This window comes from Harpia harpyja, chromosome 14, assembly GCF_026419915.1.
Source record: "Harpia harpyja isolate bHarHar1 chromosome 14, bHarHar1 primary haplotype, whole genome shotgun sequence".
NCBI lineage: Eukaryota > Metazoa > Chordata > Aves > Accipitriformes > Accipitridae > Harpia > Harpia harpyja.
Genome location: NC_068953.1, coordinates 37,478,556 through 37,495,864, shown reverse-complemented (window position 1 = coordinate 37,495,864; position 17,309 = coordinate 37,478,556). Strand labels below are relative to the sequence as shown.

The 17,309-nt window shown below is 55.0% G+C and overlaps 3 protein-coding genes across 5 annotated transcripts; all 3 read left to right on the top strand.

Annotated features, from left to right (window-relative positions):
• The first annotated feature begins 953 nt into the window (after positions 1-953).
• On the top strand, positions 954-5,578 carry LOC128151111 (synaptotagmin-4-like). Its single transcript, XM_052808171.1, has 5 exons — positions 954-1,060; positions 2,643-3,466; positions 3,946-4,111; positions 4,646-4,812; positions 5,054-5,578. The coding sequence occupies exons 1-5, from the start codon at positions 1,048-1,050 to the stop codon at positions 5,207-5,209; spliced, it is 1,326 nt and encodes a 441-aa protein (XP_052664131.1). The 5' UTR covers positions 954-1,047; the 3' UTR covers positions 5,210-5,578.
• Positions 5,579-6,043: 465 nt separating this feature from the next.
• Positions 6,044-7,040, top strand: LOC128150661 (spidroin-2-like). Its single transcript, XM_052807021.1, has 3 exons — positions 6,044-6,153; positions 6,446-6,744; positions 6,859-7,040. The coding sequence occupies exons 1-3, from the start codon at positions 6,044-6,046 to the stop codon at positions 7,038-7,040; spliced, it is 591 nt and encodes a 196-aa protein (XP_052662981.1).
• Positions 6,604-17,148, top strand: CLK3 (CDC like kinase 3). Of its 3 annotated transcripts, XM_052807147.1 has the most exons (14): positions 6,604-6,704; positions 7,313-7,461; positions 7,588-7,644; positions 9,932-10,139; positions 12,349-12,442; positions 12,719-12,785; positions 13,587-13,703; positions 14,198-14,364; positions 14,549-14,643; positions 15,027-15,156; positions 15,607-15,689; positions 16,061-16,140; positions 16,302-16,392; positions 16,742-17,148. In XM_052807147.1, the coding sequence occupies exons 2-14, from the start codon at positions 7,313-7,315 to the stop codon at positions 16,925-16,927; spliced, it is 1,524 nt and encodes a 507-aa protein (XP_052663107.1). In that variant the 5' UTR covers positions 6,604-6,704; the 3' UTR covers positions 16,928-17,148. The 3 variants fall into 3 exon arrangements, with proteins under 3 accessions (XP_052663107.1, XP_052663108.1, XP_052663109.1); XM_052807148.1 differs by lacking the exon at positions 7,588-7,644; XM_052807149.1 differs by lacking the exon at positions 6,604-6,704 and having other exon boundaries at positions 7,312-7,461; positions 7,588-7,678.
• Positions 17,149-17,309: the final 161 nt, after the last annotated feature.

Sequence of the window (17,309 nt, the reverse complement as noted above, 5' to 3'; positions counted from 1 at the left end):
TACGCTGGATCTCCTTTCCCAGGTGTTGCTGAAGGGCTCACACCTGCAGCTGTGCCTGCCTGTGTCCCTTACCCAGCTCCGCGAGGGCCAGGCTGGGGCAGGAGCTGCTCTCCCAAATCCCTCCTGCGTCACTGCCTCCTCTGCACAAAAAGGACATTTAATGCTTCCCAACAGTTTTGCTATTTACACAGCACCTGATGTTGTTTTTCCAGTTATCGAACCAGTTCGGCAGTTGGAGAGGAACTGGTTTCCAGCCCTTTTCGTACCCACGTTTCCGATGCCTCGGTGTCTGGGTTTGTTTTGGCCGGCAGCCCGTCTGTGGCGGCTGGGTGCTGGGATGGGGCCCAGCACGTGACCTTCCCCATCCTCCCACCGAACTTGCCCCATTCCCAGCATCCCCACACCACGGAGTTGGAAACCTCTCCCTTCCCACTTCCACACTGCCCGCCTGTCCCTCCATCAGCATCTGGCTGCAGGGCAGACCCACACACAGCTGTGAAACACCCATCCAACAGCGGTGGCTGTGCCGGGGCTGCGGCACGCGGTGACACGGTCTCCCCACGCTCAGATCCACCTTGGGCTCCCTCGCCGTGCCCTGTGGACGGGGTGGGATGCTGTAAACCAGCAAGTTGTGTCTGCTTTGAGCATCCCCGCTGCCTCTCTGCAGAGGATGGGCTAGCACGCTTGCTGATGGGCGCTCGCGCAGCGCCCAAGCCACTAAATTTGGCTGTCTGTTGGGGTGTCTGCTGATTTCGCTCCACGCTGTGCGAGAAGAGCCGTTGCCTGTGTTTTACGGCCCCCCCCCGCCACCCCAAGGATCCTGGTTATCGGAGGAGAGCAGGCTGGCAGAGCCGCTCGCCTCGCCTGGGCTCCGATCCCAGCCTATCCAGGCAGCAGGCAGGTGAAGGCAGAGCCTTTCTCCCTGCGTTTCCTCCCCTCCTGCCCACTGGTGGGTTTGGCTTTTCCCAGCTCCAACTTTTACCCATGTGAGCTCAGCTGAGCCAGCTCAAGGACTCTCCTGTCCTCCCCTCTCACCTTAAAAGCCAGATGCCCGAAGCAGGTAAGGTGGGTTCCAGCAATGGCAGGGGGGGCAAACACCCTTTGTGCGCACTGCCGTGAGGTTTATACACCGGCAGCCTTAAAATCAGAGGTGGGAAGGTGCCGGCCCTGGTGCTGGGCCAGAGGGGGGTCTCCCCCGGCTCCAGGGGTGCTCAGAGACTTGGTCTCAGGTGAGGGGGGACTCCGTGGTAGCCACCCCAACCTCACCGCCGAGGTCTGGGACAGCCTTGCAGCCCTCCCAGCCTCCAGCCCTGTTAGCTGCTTGGTGCAGCAGGTCCCTGTGCAGCATCCTCCAGCCCCGGCTGAGCCAGCACCCGAAAGCAGGCACCCAAAGGGATCCGATACACCTTCCCTGCTTTGCTCTATAGACCAGTGTGGGTCTGTACACCCCGGGTGACCGTGCTCCAACCCTCCCAGCTCACCTTCCCAGGGCTGGACGGCTGTGGGCATTGGCAGCCGTTGTTTGGGCTGGAATATAATCCTCCAGGCAAGTTCACATCCCAACCCCCTTCACTCCATCCCTCCCCTAAATGCCGCCATTCACCGCTCATCTCAGCCACAGCCTCGCTTCCCTAACAAATAACAAAGGGCTAAAGAGAGCCCAGTGTGGATTAAAGCATCTGGGTAGGAAAGCCCAGCCCCATGGTGTGAGACACCGCTTGCTTTTCTCTTTCAAACATTAAGATCCCTTTATCGAACCCGGCTCAGGCTCTGGCAGAGTTTTGTCCAGACCCTGTTCTCCATAATCCCTCACTGCAGGGCTGGAGGCGAAGCCAGCACCAGGCACAGGGAGGCTTTGCACTGGCACAGCAACGTTTGCGTCGGCGCTTGTTGCCCACCTCTGAAACCCAAGTTTCCTAGGAAACTTCAGCCCTGATGTTCAGGAGTTTGGTGCCCTGGTCCTTAAATGACCAATGTGCAGAGATGCCACCCTGCTCAGCTGCTGGGGAGCCCAAAACCCCACGGGCAGCCCCACAAGGAGGGATAAAGCCCAGCTCATTGCCCGCAGGACACCGGTCCTCTGGGCACAGCTCGGAGAGGAGGTTCCCCCTCTTTTGGGGCCAGTCTTGGGTATGTAACACCTTCGGGACTGCTGCCGCTTTGAATGCAGCTTGGACACCCCCAAATCCCCCCCTTGCAGGTGCCCCCGCTCCCCTCCAGCAGCACCAATGCCTCCCTGCCCATTTCGTGCCCCTGCCAAGCAAGCAGCTAATCGTCGGTCGTGCCCAACCTGTGTCAGCCTGGCAGCGGGGCTGATAAAAAACCACTTTTTCCATAGCCCTTATCGTCCCTAGGGCAAGGCCAGGTTTGTTTTAGCCTCGCCAGAGCCAGACTGATGTCAGGCTGCTCACACCCGCAGATGCTGAGCACAGCCCTGGCCCTGCTGGCTGCTCTCCCACCTTCTGGCTTTGGGATGTTCCAGTTCAATCCCAGCTTGCAAAGATATGGGGTGGGTCACAGGCACGGCAGGGGAGGTGGGCACCCAGGTCTTGCTCTTTGCCGTTGCTCCATCACCCATGGAGAGCCATGGTGGTGCAGCCCCGGTGAGATCCGCCACGGTAACCGTGCCCATCTCTCTCCAGTGCATTCGCAGGTCTTCCTTGGCACAGGGCTGGCCCTGCTCTGCCTCAGCATCCTCCTGGGCTGTGCCGTGTGCTGGCAGCGCTGGCGGCGCCCGGGCCCCCACCTCGGCTGGGAGAGGGCGACAGTGGAGTTGGGACCTGCTCTGCCCGCCGGGACGGTGCCAGTGCCTGTCCAGCAGCACTACGAGGAGGTGGCAGGAGAGATGCTGAGTGCGCAGGTGGAAGAGGGATCACCAGCATCCCACCGGGGTTTGCTCCACAGCAGAGCCTCCTCGCCCAGCCTCCCCTTCTCCCCAAAGCCGGCAGGAGCGTGGCAACACTGCTGCACCATCTCCAGAGCCAACCTCCTCTGCAATGAGGAGAGCCCGCTGGTCCACCCCATCCCGGGACCCCCCACCCTGAAGCCCTCTGGCACCAGCCTCAAGCAGCGTCCCCAGCTCCACTGTGACTTGTCCTACTCGCCGGCCGAGGCCACGCTCACCGTGACGGTCCTTGGCGTCTCCCACATGCCCAAGGGGCTGCAGGGTGGTCGAGGCTCTTACGTCAAGGTGTACCTGCTGCTGCAGCTCCCAGTGCGCCGGTGCATGGCATTGCAGCGCGGCAGCCTCCACCCTGCCCACCGGGAGCCGTGCCGGTTTGGCCGGTACAGCCTGGAGGAGCTGAGGAGCTTCACCCTGCACTTCGCTGTCTATGCCAGGTTTCGCAGCCTCAAGGACTCCTTTGTGGGAGAGGTCCTCTTCCCCTGCGCTCAGGCCACCTGGGACCCCCAGGCGTCTTCTAGCTACAGCTGGGAGCTGTCGAGCACCAAAACCAAGCTCAGGAAGGTCAGGACAGCAGCGGTCTCCAGCAGGAGGGGTTGTCCTCATGTTTTGGCTGAGGTCTGATTGGTCTCAGAGCCCTAAAATTCCACGGCAAGAGCCAGAGCCTCCTCCAAGCATCACCCGGTGGGAGGCAGCGGGAGAGATTGAAGGCACTGAGACAAAGGCCCCCATCCCCGCAGTGTCCTCCCTTCTGGTACGGGTTCATGAGCTGCTCACAATTAATATCCACCAACCGTAGCAACCGGCAGCATCTCTGCTTGGGGGCTTCACTGTGGATGGGGGTGCTGGGGTGGAAGGGGTAAATGCAGAGCTGGCACCACCTTTACGGTGGTGGTAAGCATCAAATTCACCTTCTCGACTCATTTTTGCCCTTTCTTGACCCACCCGTAGCATAGGTGGGAGACAAGCATCCCTGAGTTGGAGGGGCTGGAGAAGGTTGGAGAAGGTTTCACGGCATCTCCTGCCCTCTCATCTCATTGCAGTGTCTCAGCGCCCATGACACGAGCTGCAGCGTCCTCTCCTCCCCACCCAAATCCCTCGGCCAGCTCTTCCTTCTCCTCCAGTACCAAGCTCTGGCCAGCCGCATCAAGGTGCTGGTCCGCAAGGCAGAGCACCTGGGCCAGCTCTCCTGCATGCCGGGCACGCCAGGTAGGGCATGGAGCATGGACCAGGGGGCGAGTAGATGCCCAGGTGGGCAGAGGGAATGGCTTCTCCTCCTTTTGCTTGGCAGATAGTCTTATGTCCTCTTGAACTTCTCTTTCCTAAGCAACATGAGTGCAGGTAGCGCAGCTAGGATCTAGATATCTCCAATATGGCCCCAAAATGCTTAAAATATACACGTTTATGGTACGAAAATAGCATATGGCTTTCTGTCCTGCTGGCTGTTGTCATCTCTGGCTCCCCCAGCTCATGCAAAGCCTGGGACATGGGCAGGGATGCGAGCTGTGGACTTTGGAGGTCCTTGCTCCTGACCAGGGAGGAGTAGGTGCAACCAAGATGCAGAGGACCTCTCTGTCCTCTCCCCACAGCTCCGCAGAGCCCCGCGGAGGTCCTGTAGCCCCCCGGGCACCCTAATTTGGCCGCCCATGCCGTGCAGGAGTCTGGCTTGCAAACCTGCAGCCTTCCTGCCTGGTGTGTGTCCAGAGCAGGCCCCTCTCACCAAGGCTCTGTCTCCATTTCCAGGCCACCACGTCATCATCCACCTTTACCACAATGGCCACATCATTGACACCAAGGAGACCAAGTCCATCACTGGCTACAACCCTGTCTGGAACATGCCCTTCCTCTTCAACCTCCCCGCTGGGGACATCCAGCAGCAAGAGCTGTCCTTGGAGTTCACCGTCATGCAGGTGAGCAGGACGGAGGGGACCATGGCTAAGAAGGTGGCCTGGATCATCCGTGCTCAGGAGCCTCTCCTGCAACCGGGGGGTCTTAGCCCCCACTTGTGGGAGGGGTACAGGCAAGCCCGGAGGAGCTATTTCTTGTTGCCCACAGGATGTTGCTGGGGTGGGATTGCTCTTCTTGGGGTAATGGGGTTTTCTAGCTCTGCTTGAAGGCCACCAGCTATGTCCCATGCTGCTTCTGTCACAGGCTCGCATCTACACCCGCAGCTCCCCACTGGGTCACGTGCAGGTGGGTCCCCGCGCCCCTGGGGCTGGGCTGCTGCACTGGAGGGAGATGTGCAGTCGGGGACAGCTGGAATCGGCGCGGTGGCACTGGATCCAGCCCGATGCCCTCAGATCCTGATCTTGCCCACAGCCCACGGGCAGGGCTCACCCGGGACTCAGCTGCTCACAGGAGTGAGCGAAGGGGGCTCTCCGAGCCTTGGAGAGGTGAGGTCTTGGGGGGCCACCACTGTGGTGGTATCTATTGCCCCTTCTAGCCCACCATCACCAGTCCACCCTTTCCACCCAGTCCCACAGCAGTGAAGACCGTCACCAGACCCTTCCCCATCCCCACAGGCTGCCACACACCCTGCTCTGCTCCTCGGCAAGAAGAACCGCAAGGACTGGATGATATCGTCCCAACTCTCCCTGCGCCCAGTGCTAAAGGTGTTCATCGGCTTTTTTAATTAATTGCTAGCCCAAATGAGTGGTTTGATAAATAAATAAAGAGGTCGAGTGTGATTGCATGTGTGGAGTAATTGAAGCCCTTTCTTACCCTGGTGTTCTTTGCTCAGCCGTGCCACGGGCTGGCAGCACCTGTGGTCTGGCTTTGGGAGCCAGAAATGTCCTCCAGAGTGGTGGCCTGGGTGGGAGGGGATGGTCACCTACTCGTGGGGCAGGAGGGAGCAAAGCCCCATTCACGTAACCCCTGCGTGGTGCTAATCAGTAAATAAGCAGGATTGAGGCCCTCTCCAGGCAGATTAACTGGACACGGAACCTCTTCCACCAGCTCCTCGCCCCCCCAGCCATGACCCATCTCCAACCCCAAGGGCAGGTCCCCATGGGGACAATAGCGGCTCTCAGCACTATTTGGTAGAAGGAGATTGTCGGCAGAGCCCGTAGGGATGCCCGGGCCACAGCGGTGCAGGCCGCGGTGAGGGTCATCGTGGCGAGGGTTGCCGTTGCGAGGATCGTCATGGTGAGGAAGACGGTGGCGAAGAAGGCTGGGGTGAGGATGGCCGTGGTAAGTGTAGCTGTGGCGAGGAAGGCCGTGGAGAGGATAGCCATGGTGAGGAAGGCCCAACGGTGAGGAAGGCCATGGCGAGGGTGGTCACGGTGAGGAAGACCCAACGGTGAGGAAGGCCCAACGGTGAGGAAGGCCCAACGGTGAGGGTGGTCACGGTGAGGGAGGCTGTGGAGAGGAAGGCCATGCCGAGGGTGAGGATGGCCACAGTGAGGTAGGTTGTGGCCGAGGCAGGCCACGGGGAGGAAGACCATGTTGAGGGCGAGGATGGCGATGGGGAGGAAGGCCACGGTGACGAGGAAGGCCGCGGCGAGGCAGACCCCAGCTCCCCCGCTCCTCAGGCCCGTTCGTAAGGGCTAACCCCCCCCCGCGGCCCGGCCCGGCGCGGCAGGGGTTAACCGCGACCTCCTTGGGCACCGAGAGGGGCGGCGAGAGCGCCCCCGGGGGCGGAGCCGCTCTGGCCTGCGCGGGGAGGAGTGGGGAAGAGAGCGGAGAAGAGGAGAGGGGCGGCGCCGGAAGCGGAAGTGGGCGCGGGAGCGGCGGCGGTGCTGGGCCGGTGGGGCCGGGCCGGGCCGCAGCCGCCGAGCGCGGCGCGGAGGGACGCGGAGGGACGGTGAGCACAGCGGGGCCGCCCCGGCCCGGCCCGGGGAAGGGCACGGAGCGGGGCTGCGGGTGCTCGGCAGGGCGGGGATCGGCCCGGGCCCGGGCCCGGGCCTGGGCCTGGGCCTGGGCCTGGGCCCGGGCCCGGCCGCTGGCGCTACGTGTAGCCCTGGAGGGGCCCCGTGTCCCGGTGCGGGCAGCCCTCGGGAGGCGGTGCGTGGGCCCTGAGCTCTCCGGTTCCCGTCCTTCGGGACCCTCCCTCACCCTGCCTCCCCCGCCAAACGGCTACCGCTGGTTACGCGGCAGCGGGCCGGGGCGGTGGAACCGGTTTGTAGCCGGGTTGTTGTAGGGGGGCCGGGGGGAAATAACCCGGTAACGTCCTTACAGACCCACCGCTTCCCGAGGGGAGGCCTCCAGCTTAAAATCTTTCAGGTTGCGGAGCTCTCGTCCTCAGGGCGGCCGTTGCCGCGCTTCCCGGCGCCCTTTGGGGTGGTCCCTGTCCGCAACCCTTCGGGCTGGGGGGGGTCTGGTGGGGCAGGGAGGCCCCTTGCCCCCTTCGGGAAGCGGGTGAAGCACCGAGGGGTGAGGGTGCGAAGAGTCGGAAACCTCTCGTCTCCTCAGATGCATCACTGTAAGAGATACCGGTCGCCGGAGCAGGAGAGCTACCTGGGTCACAGGTGGAAGAGGAAGAGGTCTCGTAGCAGAGACTACGAGGGGAGACTTCGATACCCACCCCGGAGGGATCTCGCCAGGAGATCGCGATCGAGAAGGTAAGAGCGGGTTTGGGCAGAGGGAGGGAGGCCTGCCTGCCTGCCAGCAGCTGCTCTGGCAGGTGGGGGAGCGAGCGGGGACGGTTATCTACTAAACCCTCGTCCTCCATTCTGATCGTGTTTCAGAGCCAGCGCTGAGTGGTGGCAGCTTTCACTTCCTGACTGCGGATCAGCTTTAAACCTGTAAATCCCGGGGATGGAAGTAAAGGGCTTAATTGTTTGTGCCCTCCTTTATACATTTCTGCCTCTGCATCTAGCCAAAAGTTCTTCCCAACGCGATGTCTTTAATATTGATGAGGGAGAACACCCTGCCCTGGAATCATGTTTCCCAGGTCTAATGCTGTGGAGGCATTAAAGTCTTTCTCTCCCGATAACCTACTTCCTTCTGAAAGTATTACAAATCAGATTTAAAGTAATGACACTTTTCCCTCACCTACGCTGTCAGAAAGGCTCTGAGCATCGCTAACTGATCTTTCCTGCTTCGGCTCTGGATTTTACCCTTGATCCCCTCTTTGTTCAGCGTTTCCACAGGGACAATTAGACACTAGAAGCGGGGTGGATAAGGCCTCTGATAACGGGAGCTGCGGCGAGGGTTCTGGAATAGAGACGGGAGCACTGATGGGGAGCCGTGTGCTGACACATCGGGGTGTGCAACTGAAATAGGCTGGCGGTCCTCGCTGCTCAGTGGTACTGGACCTGGTGCGGTTCCACTGGTTGAACAGGGCAGGTGCAGCCAGAAGGGAGCTGAGTTCATCTTTAAATTCCTGAAATGTTCCACAGATTAATTTCTCTTCTCAGCCTGGCTTTTTGTTTACGTGAAGGAAGTGGATTGTGAAATACAGCTGACGCACACAATGGGCTTCTCCATTTTTTCATCTGATGGGTTACGTGGGACAGATTTGGATGAAAACAGGCTTTTGCTAGGTCAAAACCTTCTTGCCCCTTTAGTCTCAGACTCTGAGCCTCTCACAGGTTCGCTGGTCTCCTCCGTATTTTAGGTTGTTATTTCTGAATTCTCTGTATCTTAAAAGTACACACTGGAGTTTTTCACAAAAGTGTGTTTGGAGTTGAGTATTCAGTGTTGCAATGGAGCTGTGGGGGTTTTTGGTGGTTGGATAGTTCAGTGGTGACCTAGAGCCGCTGCTGTGTTGGGCAGGCAGTTTGAAATTTTATTCTTGAGCCTCTTTTATTCATCTTGAAGATGAGATGAACCCACCACATGCATACCTGCGTCCTGTTAAGCTGTCAGCGAGAGAGCTAATTGTTGCCAAAGCAGAGGCACAAGCAACAAAAGTTCCTGTTTCCGGACTGAAGCAGCTGCAGTGAGGTCTTGGTTGGAGAAGCCGTTGCTCTTGCTGTCAGCTAGGTGACAGCATCGACCTGGCCCGGCATGTGCCCAGAATGCTCTGTTCATCATTGGAAAGCCAACACGCTGTTCTTATTTCTGAGTTGCAACATCTTCTACCTAAAATGCGGCTTCTCAGTGACGTGTGAAGCAAGACTTGGAGCGGAAGCTGTTTTATTAGGCCAACTGTAACGGCTGTGGTGGAGAAGACAGTCATGCTTTTGGGGACAGAAGCGGGCCACTGCTAAGCGATAACCATTTTTGCTGTCCAGTTTGAGAGGTGCCATAACAGTGCTGCCAAGGAAACACATGGGACCTGCAGAGCAAAAGGCAGGAGCTGCAGAATTGCAGCTCTATCTTGAGACGCTTGCAGCTTGTAGATGCTCGATGCGCGCTAATTGAGGGTGGGGCAGGGAGAGCTGCTCTCTTGGTTAATGTGTACACACGGTACCTAAAACTGCGTGCGCGACACCAGCTTGTAAATACTCACACAGGGGAGCTTCATCTGAGGTCTTCTGGGCCTTCCCTGTGCAGAGATGAACTTGGCTTAAAGTTTCCCTTACATACTTGCAGCCCTCGGTTGTTGCTAGAGATGCAGGAGCTTGACTGCACTGTGGAGACCAAATTTTCCTTCTGGCTCTTACTAATGATCTGTTGAGCTGGTGTGCGTGTGTACAGTGAAGGCTTGGTGTTTAGGGGACTCCAGTCCCCCCCCTGGGGTGATGACGAGAGCACCGCTGCTGGTTTCAGTTCTCATTTGTTTGAGAACTAATGAGAGACCTTCCTGGGGGAGGAGAAACGACCGTAGAAAAACACGTGCATAGGGTGGTGGAGGTGGCTTAGATGAGGTAGGCAGCTCAGATTGAGCTCTAAGTGGGTGGTTTCTCCCCCCCAGCTTCTTGAAATGTGGGAGTGCCACACCATTTTCTCTTGCAAACTTCCTCCTTTTTCTTAATCTGAGAAGTGGTCAGCGTTTGAGCCACAGTGGAGGGGTGGTTTGAAGCTAGGATGCTTGCTGTTGTTTCTCTGCCACTAGGGAGCGGGAGCAAGGGCACTTAGTTTCAGCGGGACTCTTGCCTTCCGTGCTTTTCCAGGCTTTTAAACACGTTTTTGTTTGTGCTACAGCCATGACAGGATGCCTTATCACAGGAGATACAGGCGGGACAGCGACGCCTACAGATTTGAAGACCGAAGCCCGTCTTTTGGAGAGGACTATTACTCGACCCGCTCACGAAACTGGCGGCGATCCAGAGGCAGAGAGCAGCACCGTCCGAGGAAGCATCAGCATCACTGCCGGAAACGCAGGACCAGGTCTTGTAGCAGTGCCTCCTCGGTGAGTAGCATCCAGAACGAGTTCAGGATTGTTCAGGGTTTTAACTGTTCTTGCCTCCTTTCAGCTCTGAACACTCTGGGTGAGTACCTCTAATCCCCTTTTTTTGTGTTTGTTTGCATTACGTGGAACGTATAGTCCAAAATCTGTGTCTTGTCAAGCGGGAAGCGTTTGTAGCTATTGGTTTTCACTAGTCCAGCCCCTGTAGCCTTAATACGTGAGGAAACTAAGCTGTATTCTTTACGGCCGGGGAGGGGATCAGGGAAAGCTTCAAATGGCGCACACGTGATAGGGTAACAAGGGCGAGCCTTGGCCGCAGGCCAGCCCGGCTGCTGGGGATCGGTCAGGTTTATACATGGCCGGGGCTTCGCTTCTGCATACTGCTGCTGCTTCTCTGGGGGGTTTTGGTATGCAGCGGTGGTACGGAGTGCTCCTGTGAAGGCACGTTGATTTGACTTTGTGCCAGGATCCCGTACCAGATGGGATCAATCAGCCTGGTTCTCCTGAGTTGTTAGCCCTGTGGTTATTAACCCCTGTCCCACTGTACTCAGAGAAAGGCTTCCACCTTCTGAGGATATGCACGTCTCCTCTTTGCCTATTTCCACGCAAGTGTCCTTGGATTTCGGCTTCTCTGAAAGCGTCCCTGTTTTCCACCCTGAAACGTAGTATTCCTTTCAAGGATTAACAGGGAATATTTGGCAGTGGGTGGGGAGGCTGGTCCCAGGACCTGGAATACCCTGGAAGTGTTGTGAGGTATCGGACCAAATGTCTCTGCTTCACAGCTGCTCTCCTGTAAGGAATGTTTCCTTCTTTCACACGATTGTTGCTTTTAAATGTTTTTGCAACTAAATGACCGAGTCCTGATCCCTGCAGTTATAGTGGATATCTGCATGGCTGGGAACTTCTGATGGTCTGTTGCTTTCCTCCTTTTATTTCTTTCCAGTTGACTTTTTAATTTTAGTTTTAGAAAGAGCCAGGGTTAATGATGAAAATGATCCAGTGTGGTTTGCGTGTGTGTGTGCGATGGTAATGGTGTGCGGGTTTGGGCTGGCGTGATCTAAATCCTTTGAAGTCTCACAGCTGTCTCAAATGTCCTCTCTGCCTTCTCCTCCGTTTCAGCTGACCTTTGGGGGTTTGATTATAGCTGATTATTTTGGACTAGCTGGGGGGCGAGGGGCATAGAAGAGAAGCCCGATAGAAGCTCGGGCACGGAAATGTAGAGCTTCGTATTAATTTCTTTGGCTGTAGAGATTGTAACTATTTTTAAGGCTGAACAGAAAAAGATCAGGAATTAGGGCAGCTTGCTTTGTGGACCCTGGGTCCTTTCAGGAACGTTCGGCTGGTTTTCCAGTAGAAGCTAGCAGTAGCAGCGGTGAAATGTGACCTCATACCTTCAGTGGATGCCTGAAGCGGAGTGAAATGTTCCCTCAGGATTAATTTAACTGTCCAACTGTCCTGTTCCTAAAGTTCTCCCAGGCTCAAAATTGCATCCTGAGGCCGATGTGGAACACCAGGTCTGTCTGCAGCCAGTCGGGCATATGGATTTAGGATCAGTGTGGTAGCTGGTTCTGTCAAGAAGGGAAGGGCTGGTTCGTAGCCAGGGCAGGACACGGCTCTGGGTAGCTGGTGATCTATTAACCCAGGTACAAAAGAGCAGGCTACACAGAGGGAGAACTGCTACTCTGGCTTCTACTGGACAGCTTGTCCAAACCGACAGCTTGTATACCCCTCGTCACGTTTGCCAGCGGAGAAAATGACGTTCTTCTGGCAAAGCCCTCCTTCTTCTTGTGCTTCTGTCAGCATCCGTCGGTGCTGCGGAGGAAGCTGCTCCTCTGTGGGGAATGGTGGTGCCAAGCCAAAGCCACCTTAACACTGGAGCTTCCCAGCTGCTGCTTCCCTTCAGAGAAGAGGGGGGCATTTTCCTGCCTCAGAGGTGGCGGCACCAGAGGCTGTAGCTAATGAGAGAGTTTTCTTTACATACCTGTAGCTGTTGATTACTTTTCTGTTTTGAAGTTAGTTTGTGTCTTGACGTGTCCCTTGCAATATCCCTATCGTTATATATGCTGTGTGCCTTATGAAATGCTGGGATCTGGAAAATCCAACCACCGACGCACCGTCATCTCCACCTTTGAATGACAACACAATCCTGCCACTCGGAACTGCCCGCTGTGCGTGCTTGGTCGTATGCCGTTTCGGGGGGCGGTGTGTACAGAGAAGCCAACAGAGCAGTAAGCGCAGCAGGAGCGTGGAAGATGACAAGGAAGGCCACCTGGTGTGCAGGATCGGCGATTGGCTTCAAGAGCGATGTACAGCCACCTTTCGTAAAACTTTACCTCTCTACTTTCTATCCCCATGTTAGACGAGATCTCTCGTATTGTACTGGAGGGGTCTCTAGTGTTTTATTGCTTATAAATGGACTGACCAGTAAATTGCCTGAGGCAGACAATAGACACTTGAGTTTTAAAAAGAGTGTAGCAGTGAGAGACATTTTTTTGCTTTGACATTTTATTGCTGTGAAATTGCAGGACCTCAGCTCTCGCCAAGCCTCTGAAGTTCACATCCGCTCCTGTTTTCTCTCCTAGATGAAATTGTCGGCAGCCTTGGTGAAGGCACTTTTGGCAAAGTGGTGGAGTGTGTGGACCATGCCAGGTGGGCATCTTTCCCTTCCAGATAACTCGTCTGTCCCTTGTGCACCAAGCCCAGATGCTCACAAGCCTGGCAGGATTAACCACCACCAGTTTTGTCTGGGCCTGGGACTCCACTGGACCAAACTGTTGTCACCTTCCACTTGTCGCTATGGTAGAAGCTATTTCTTATAGCAAGTGGAAAGGGACCTGGTTCATACCTCAGCCCCCTAAGTTTGCAGGCTGTGCTGTTAAGGGAAGCAGGGGAGTTTGTTCAGTGTCTGAGGGCTTCGGCACAGGCTGTTCTACTGCAGTGAACTCTGGCTGAGGGATGGGCCAGGCACATGGGGAAAGTGGCGTCTTAATCTGCTGGGGTACTTCTTTTTTTTTTTTTTTTTTTTTTTAACCTCTGCTGTGATTACACTTGACCCCTGTCTCTTCCTGACCTTTTGTCTGGCTCCAAGCTGCTGGGATCTCCTGCCTCCTCCAAAATCTCTCTGGCACAGTTGGAGAGGGGAGGTGGCTGCTGGAGTTGCAGTGACCTTACGGACTGCTGTGTCAGGGAATGGTGTGCTCACAGAGCTGTCTGCAGCTCTCTTTGGAGTGTTACCCAGCAATAGCCTTTCGCTTCAAATTACCTACTGGTCAAGCAGCATAAATCTTTGGCAGACCTTGGGAGAGCTTTGTTGGGACCCAGAAACGACTAAGCCTTTTAACACAGGAAAACGGGACTGGAGTAACTGGGATGTGCCCTCTCTCTGTGGACTGAGGATGTGCGTACGTAGGGTTTTTCTCTGACTCCATCCTTTTGTCTCTTCCCTTACAGAGGCAAATCTCAGGTGGCACTGAAAATCATAAAAAATGTTGGAAAGTACCGAGAAGCAGCCAGGCTGGAAATTAACGTCCTGAAAAAAATCAAAGAGAAGGACAAGGAGAACAAATTGTAAGTTCCTGCAAGACTCCTGGGTAGTCAGTACCACATCCTTACAGACAAGTGGTCTGCTTGGGGATATCCAAAGAAACACGGGGCTGAGGACTGGAATACCTGCTACTTGCCTCCTGCGTGGGGGAAAACCTGTCTCATTCCTCTGTGTTTTGGAAGAAGAGAGTCTGTCTCTAGTTCTACTGAACACTTGTTTACTTAAAACTCTTTAACAACTGACATGCCAGGTGATAGTGAGGAAAAACTAACTAGAACTTTTCCAACAACCACCTGCTGCCTTGTCCCACTTGCATTGGAGATCTCTAAAGGTGGTTGAGCAAAGTGGGGAGCGGGGTGTCTGTCTGGTGTACACAGAGGCATTACTGGGCTTCTGAGTCAGCTGGCTCAGAGCTTTTGCTCACCAACCACTTCTGAAGTCGCCAGAAACAGGGAGAATGACTGTTCTGTCGAGTCCCTGAATGATGGTTAATCCTCATGTCTTTCTCTCTGCACAGCTTGTGTGTCCTGATGTCAGACTGGTTCAACTTCCATGGCCACATGTGCATTGCCTTTGAGCTTCTGGGCAAGAACACTTTTGAGTTCCTGAAGGAGAATAACTTCCAGCCATACCCTCTCCCTCAGATCCGGCACATGGCCTACCAGCTCTGCCATGCCTTGAGATGTAAGTCACCCAGGGCCAGCCTTGCTAGGCAACTCTGTCTCACCAGAATGGGTTGGGAGGGAGCTGAGAAGGAGTTGGCTTGGCTGAAAGTGGCGCTTTGATGGGCAGAGTTGTATGGGTGCTTCAGTGTGTGGTTCTTATAATTTTTTTTTTTTTCCCTCTCTCCTCTTTGCCACTTGTGCAGTTTTACATGACAACCAGCTGACTCACACTGACCTCAAGCCAGAAAACATCTTGTTTGTCAACTCGGATTTTGACACTCTGTACAATGAGAAAAAGGTGGGTTATGTCCAAAAGAGAAGTGAATATATCAGGAATAGCCTGCCTTTCCCTCCCTGCAGAAATTGGATCTTCCCTGTTCCATACATGCCCCACAGGGCCTTACAAGTCCATTTAGTGGGAACAAACTGGAAGTTGGGCCTCCTCTTTCTCCCATGTCTTCTAAAAGCCCTAAGACTGCTTCAGTGGCTCCAGTCCATCAAGTGAAGTCTTGAGTGGCTTTCCTTAACACTGATCTGAGATGTAAAGAGCTCAGAGCTTCACTGGTATAATCCCATCTGATTAGTAGCGCAGGCATGGCACTTCTGGGGTCAGAGGGCTCCTCTCAAAGCCTAGCGTAATCCTGAACCAGCTATTATGAGGACTTCTTTGTTTGCTTACAGAGCTGTGAGGAGAAATCCATTCGGAACACAAGCATTCGTGTGGCAGACTTTGGAAGCGCCACCTTCGATCACGAGCACCACACCACTATAGTGGCTACCCGGCACTACCGTCCACCAGAAGTGATTCTGGGTGAGTACTGCTGGGGTTTTGGGAGTCTCAGATGGGTGGAGGAGAGCAGTTGTCCCAGGGATGCTAGAGGAAAACCAGCTTGAGAGCACTCCAGTTCTTGGGGACAACCTGTTCCATGCATTGCTGCGACACCACCTCAGTGGTTCCGAGGTCCTGACTGTATGGAAGGTATTGAAGTGCAGGCCCTTGACATGGAGTGCGGAGAGCTGAGAAAGGCCTGTGAGACTCTGGGAGCGTTCAGATTTGCTCCAGGGGAATGTGGAGTCAGCGTAAGCTGAAACAAAAGCATCTGGGGGAGACCTGACAGTCGTCTTGCCAGTGTGCAGCACCAGAAGGTGCACAGATAACTTCTAGGTCCGTCTTCATTAATCTCTGCAGTTTCAACAAGGAACTAGTGGAAATCTAGTGCGACTTGTTGAGAGCACAGAGTTAACTTGATTCTCTTTGCAGAGCTGGGCTGGGCACAGCCATGTGATGTCTGGAGTACCGGCTGCATTCTGTTTGAGTATTACCGTGGCTTCACACTCTTCCAGGTACGATTCTTGCAAGAGGCATTGTACCCTAAGCATCCTTAATGTCTAAAAGGGCTCAAACTTAGGTGAAGGGAGGGGAAATGCAGATCAGGCACTAAAAATCAGAAGCTGAGTTTGAAAATGAGCCCAGGAAAACTCACAGTTTGAGGACTCATCCCTTGCTGGAAGGACAAGGTTCAGATCACTTCTGCTTTCTTCACTGTGCCAGTGAAGAACAGAAAAAATCAAGAGAGGAAGCAGAGGTGCACAGAGCCTGCATCATTCCTGATGGAGACTTGTCTCTTCTTCCCCTGTACAGAAGGAGGACAGACCTTTTATCATCAGATCTCCCAAGTTCTAAATGAATGCACCATTGCTCTTTTCCTTTGCAGACCCATGAGAATCGTGAGCATCTTGTCATGATGGAAAAAATCCTCGGGCCAATTCCATCTCACATGATCCACAAAACTCGGTAAGAACATCTTCCTGAACCCAGACAGTCCAGTCAACTGTTTGTGGCCAATTACTCAGGATACCAATTCTCTGTCCTCACACTGGGTATAACCATGGGAGATGATGTGCTGGAAGTATGTCCCATGAGTGGCCTTCCTGAATGCCACCTTTCTTTTCCAGGAAGCAAAAATATTTCCACAATGGGAACCTAGTATGGGATGAGAACACGTCCGACGGGAGATATGTCCAAGAGAACTGCAAGCCCCTGCGGGTAGGTGCGGCTCTGTGGCTGGCAGAGGGCTGGCTGTGTTGCAAGGCTGAACTGCTGTTCCCTTCCCCGGATCAGCGGTGCGGGGCTTAGGGATGGGAATTTCCCTTAGTAACTGGCTTTTACAGAGCTCCAGACTCGCATCTGCAGCAACTGGAGTTTATTGGTGTGGCTGAAGCAGGATGGGTACTAGGGAATTGGAGGGATGCTGTACTTCAGGATAGGAAGCCTGGAGAGAGGAGACAGCCATTGCCTTGCTGTATATCACAAAACTAGGGCTTAGGGTTCAGTCCCTGTCTTACCAGAGAGTGCTACACCTCTCTCCCTGTCTCCCCCCGCCCATCTCTTTCAGACGTACATGCTGCATGACTCGCTGGAGCACGCACAGCTCTTTGACTTGATGAGGAGGATGTTAGAATTCGACCCTTCCCGGAGGATCACGTTCTCAGAAGCCCTCCTGCATCCCTTCTTCGCTGGCCTCTCTGCAGAGGAAAGGATGCTGTGCGGTCGAGGTGCCAGCCGGGACCTGAGCAGATGACAGCTGGGGAGGGTGTGATGCCTGCTGGATTTGTACATACGGGATCGGTCTAGCCTCTGCAGTTCAGCTCCCCTTGCTCTCTTCTCCCAGAGTTCAGAGGGGCTGGGGCACTGTGACAAGGACCCTGGGTAGGGGAAGGGAAGAACAGCTACATTGGAAAGCACAGATTTGTCTATTTATATGTTGTAAAGTTAAAATAAAGTGTTTCTTATTGTTTGATACTTCCCTTGTAGGCAGGTGTAGGGTTCTCTTGCTCCCAGCTTTGCCTTTTCTGCAAAGGAAGCTGGAGATGTTGAAAAATTAACTGGAAACTAAGCAGCAGGAAGCTTTGCTTCACTGGAGGGCAAAAAGTGAGGGTGAGTGGACCAAACTCTCCCTGGTC

What these genes read in the sequence shown, in the direction of transcription:
- LOC128150661 (XM_052807021.1), top strand. Translation starts at nt 6,044, where the DNA reads ATGGTGAGGAAGACGGTGGCGAAGAAGGCTGGGGTGAGGATGGCCGTG. An exon ending in ATGGTGAGGAAGGCCCAACG is followed by an intron (nt 6,154 to 6,445) that starts GTGAGGAAGGCC and finishes CCCGTTCGTAAG; the next exon opens with GGCTAACCCCCCCCCGCGGC. An exon ending in CCGGCCCGGCCCGGGGAAGG is followed by an intron (nt 6,745 to 6,858) that starts GCACGGAGCGGG and finishes CGCTACGTGTAG; the next exon opens with CCCTGGAGGGGCCCCGTGTC.
- CLK3 (XM_052807147.1), top strand. Translation starts at nt 7,313, where the DNA reads ATGCATCACTGTAAGAGATACCGGTCGCCGGAGCAGGAGAGCTACCTG. An exon ending in TGCGGATCAGCTTTAAACCT is followed by an intron (nt 7,645 to 9,931) that starts GTAAATCCCGGG and finishes TTTGTGCTACAG; the next exon opens with CCATGACAGGATGCCTTATC. An exon ending in CTTGTAGCAGTGCCTCCTCG is followed by an intron (nt 10,140 to 12,348) that starts GTGAGTAGCATC and finishes CGGTGTGTACAG; the next exon opens with AGAAGCCAACAGAGCAGTAA.
- LOC128151111 (XM_052808171.1), top strand. An exon ending in CCAAAACCAAGCTCAGGAAG is followed by an intron (nt 3,467 to 3,945) that starts GTCAGGACAGCA and finishes ATCTCATTGCAG; the next exon opens with TGTCTCAGCGCCCATGACAC. An exon ending in CTGCATGCCGGGCACGCCAG is followed by an intron (nt 4,112 to 4,645) that starts GTAGGGCATGGA and finishes CTCCATTTCCAG; the next exon opens with GCCACCACGTCATCATCCAC.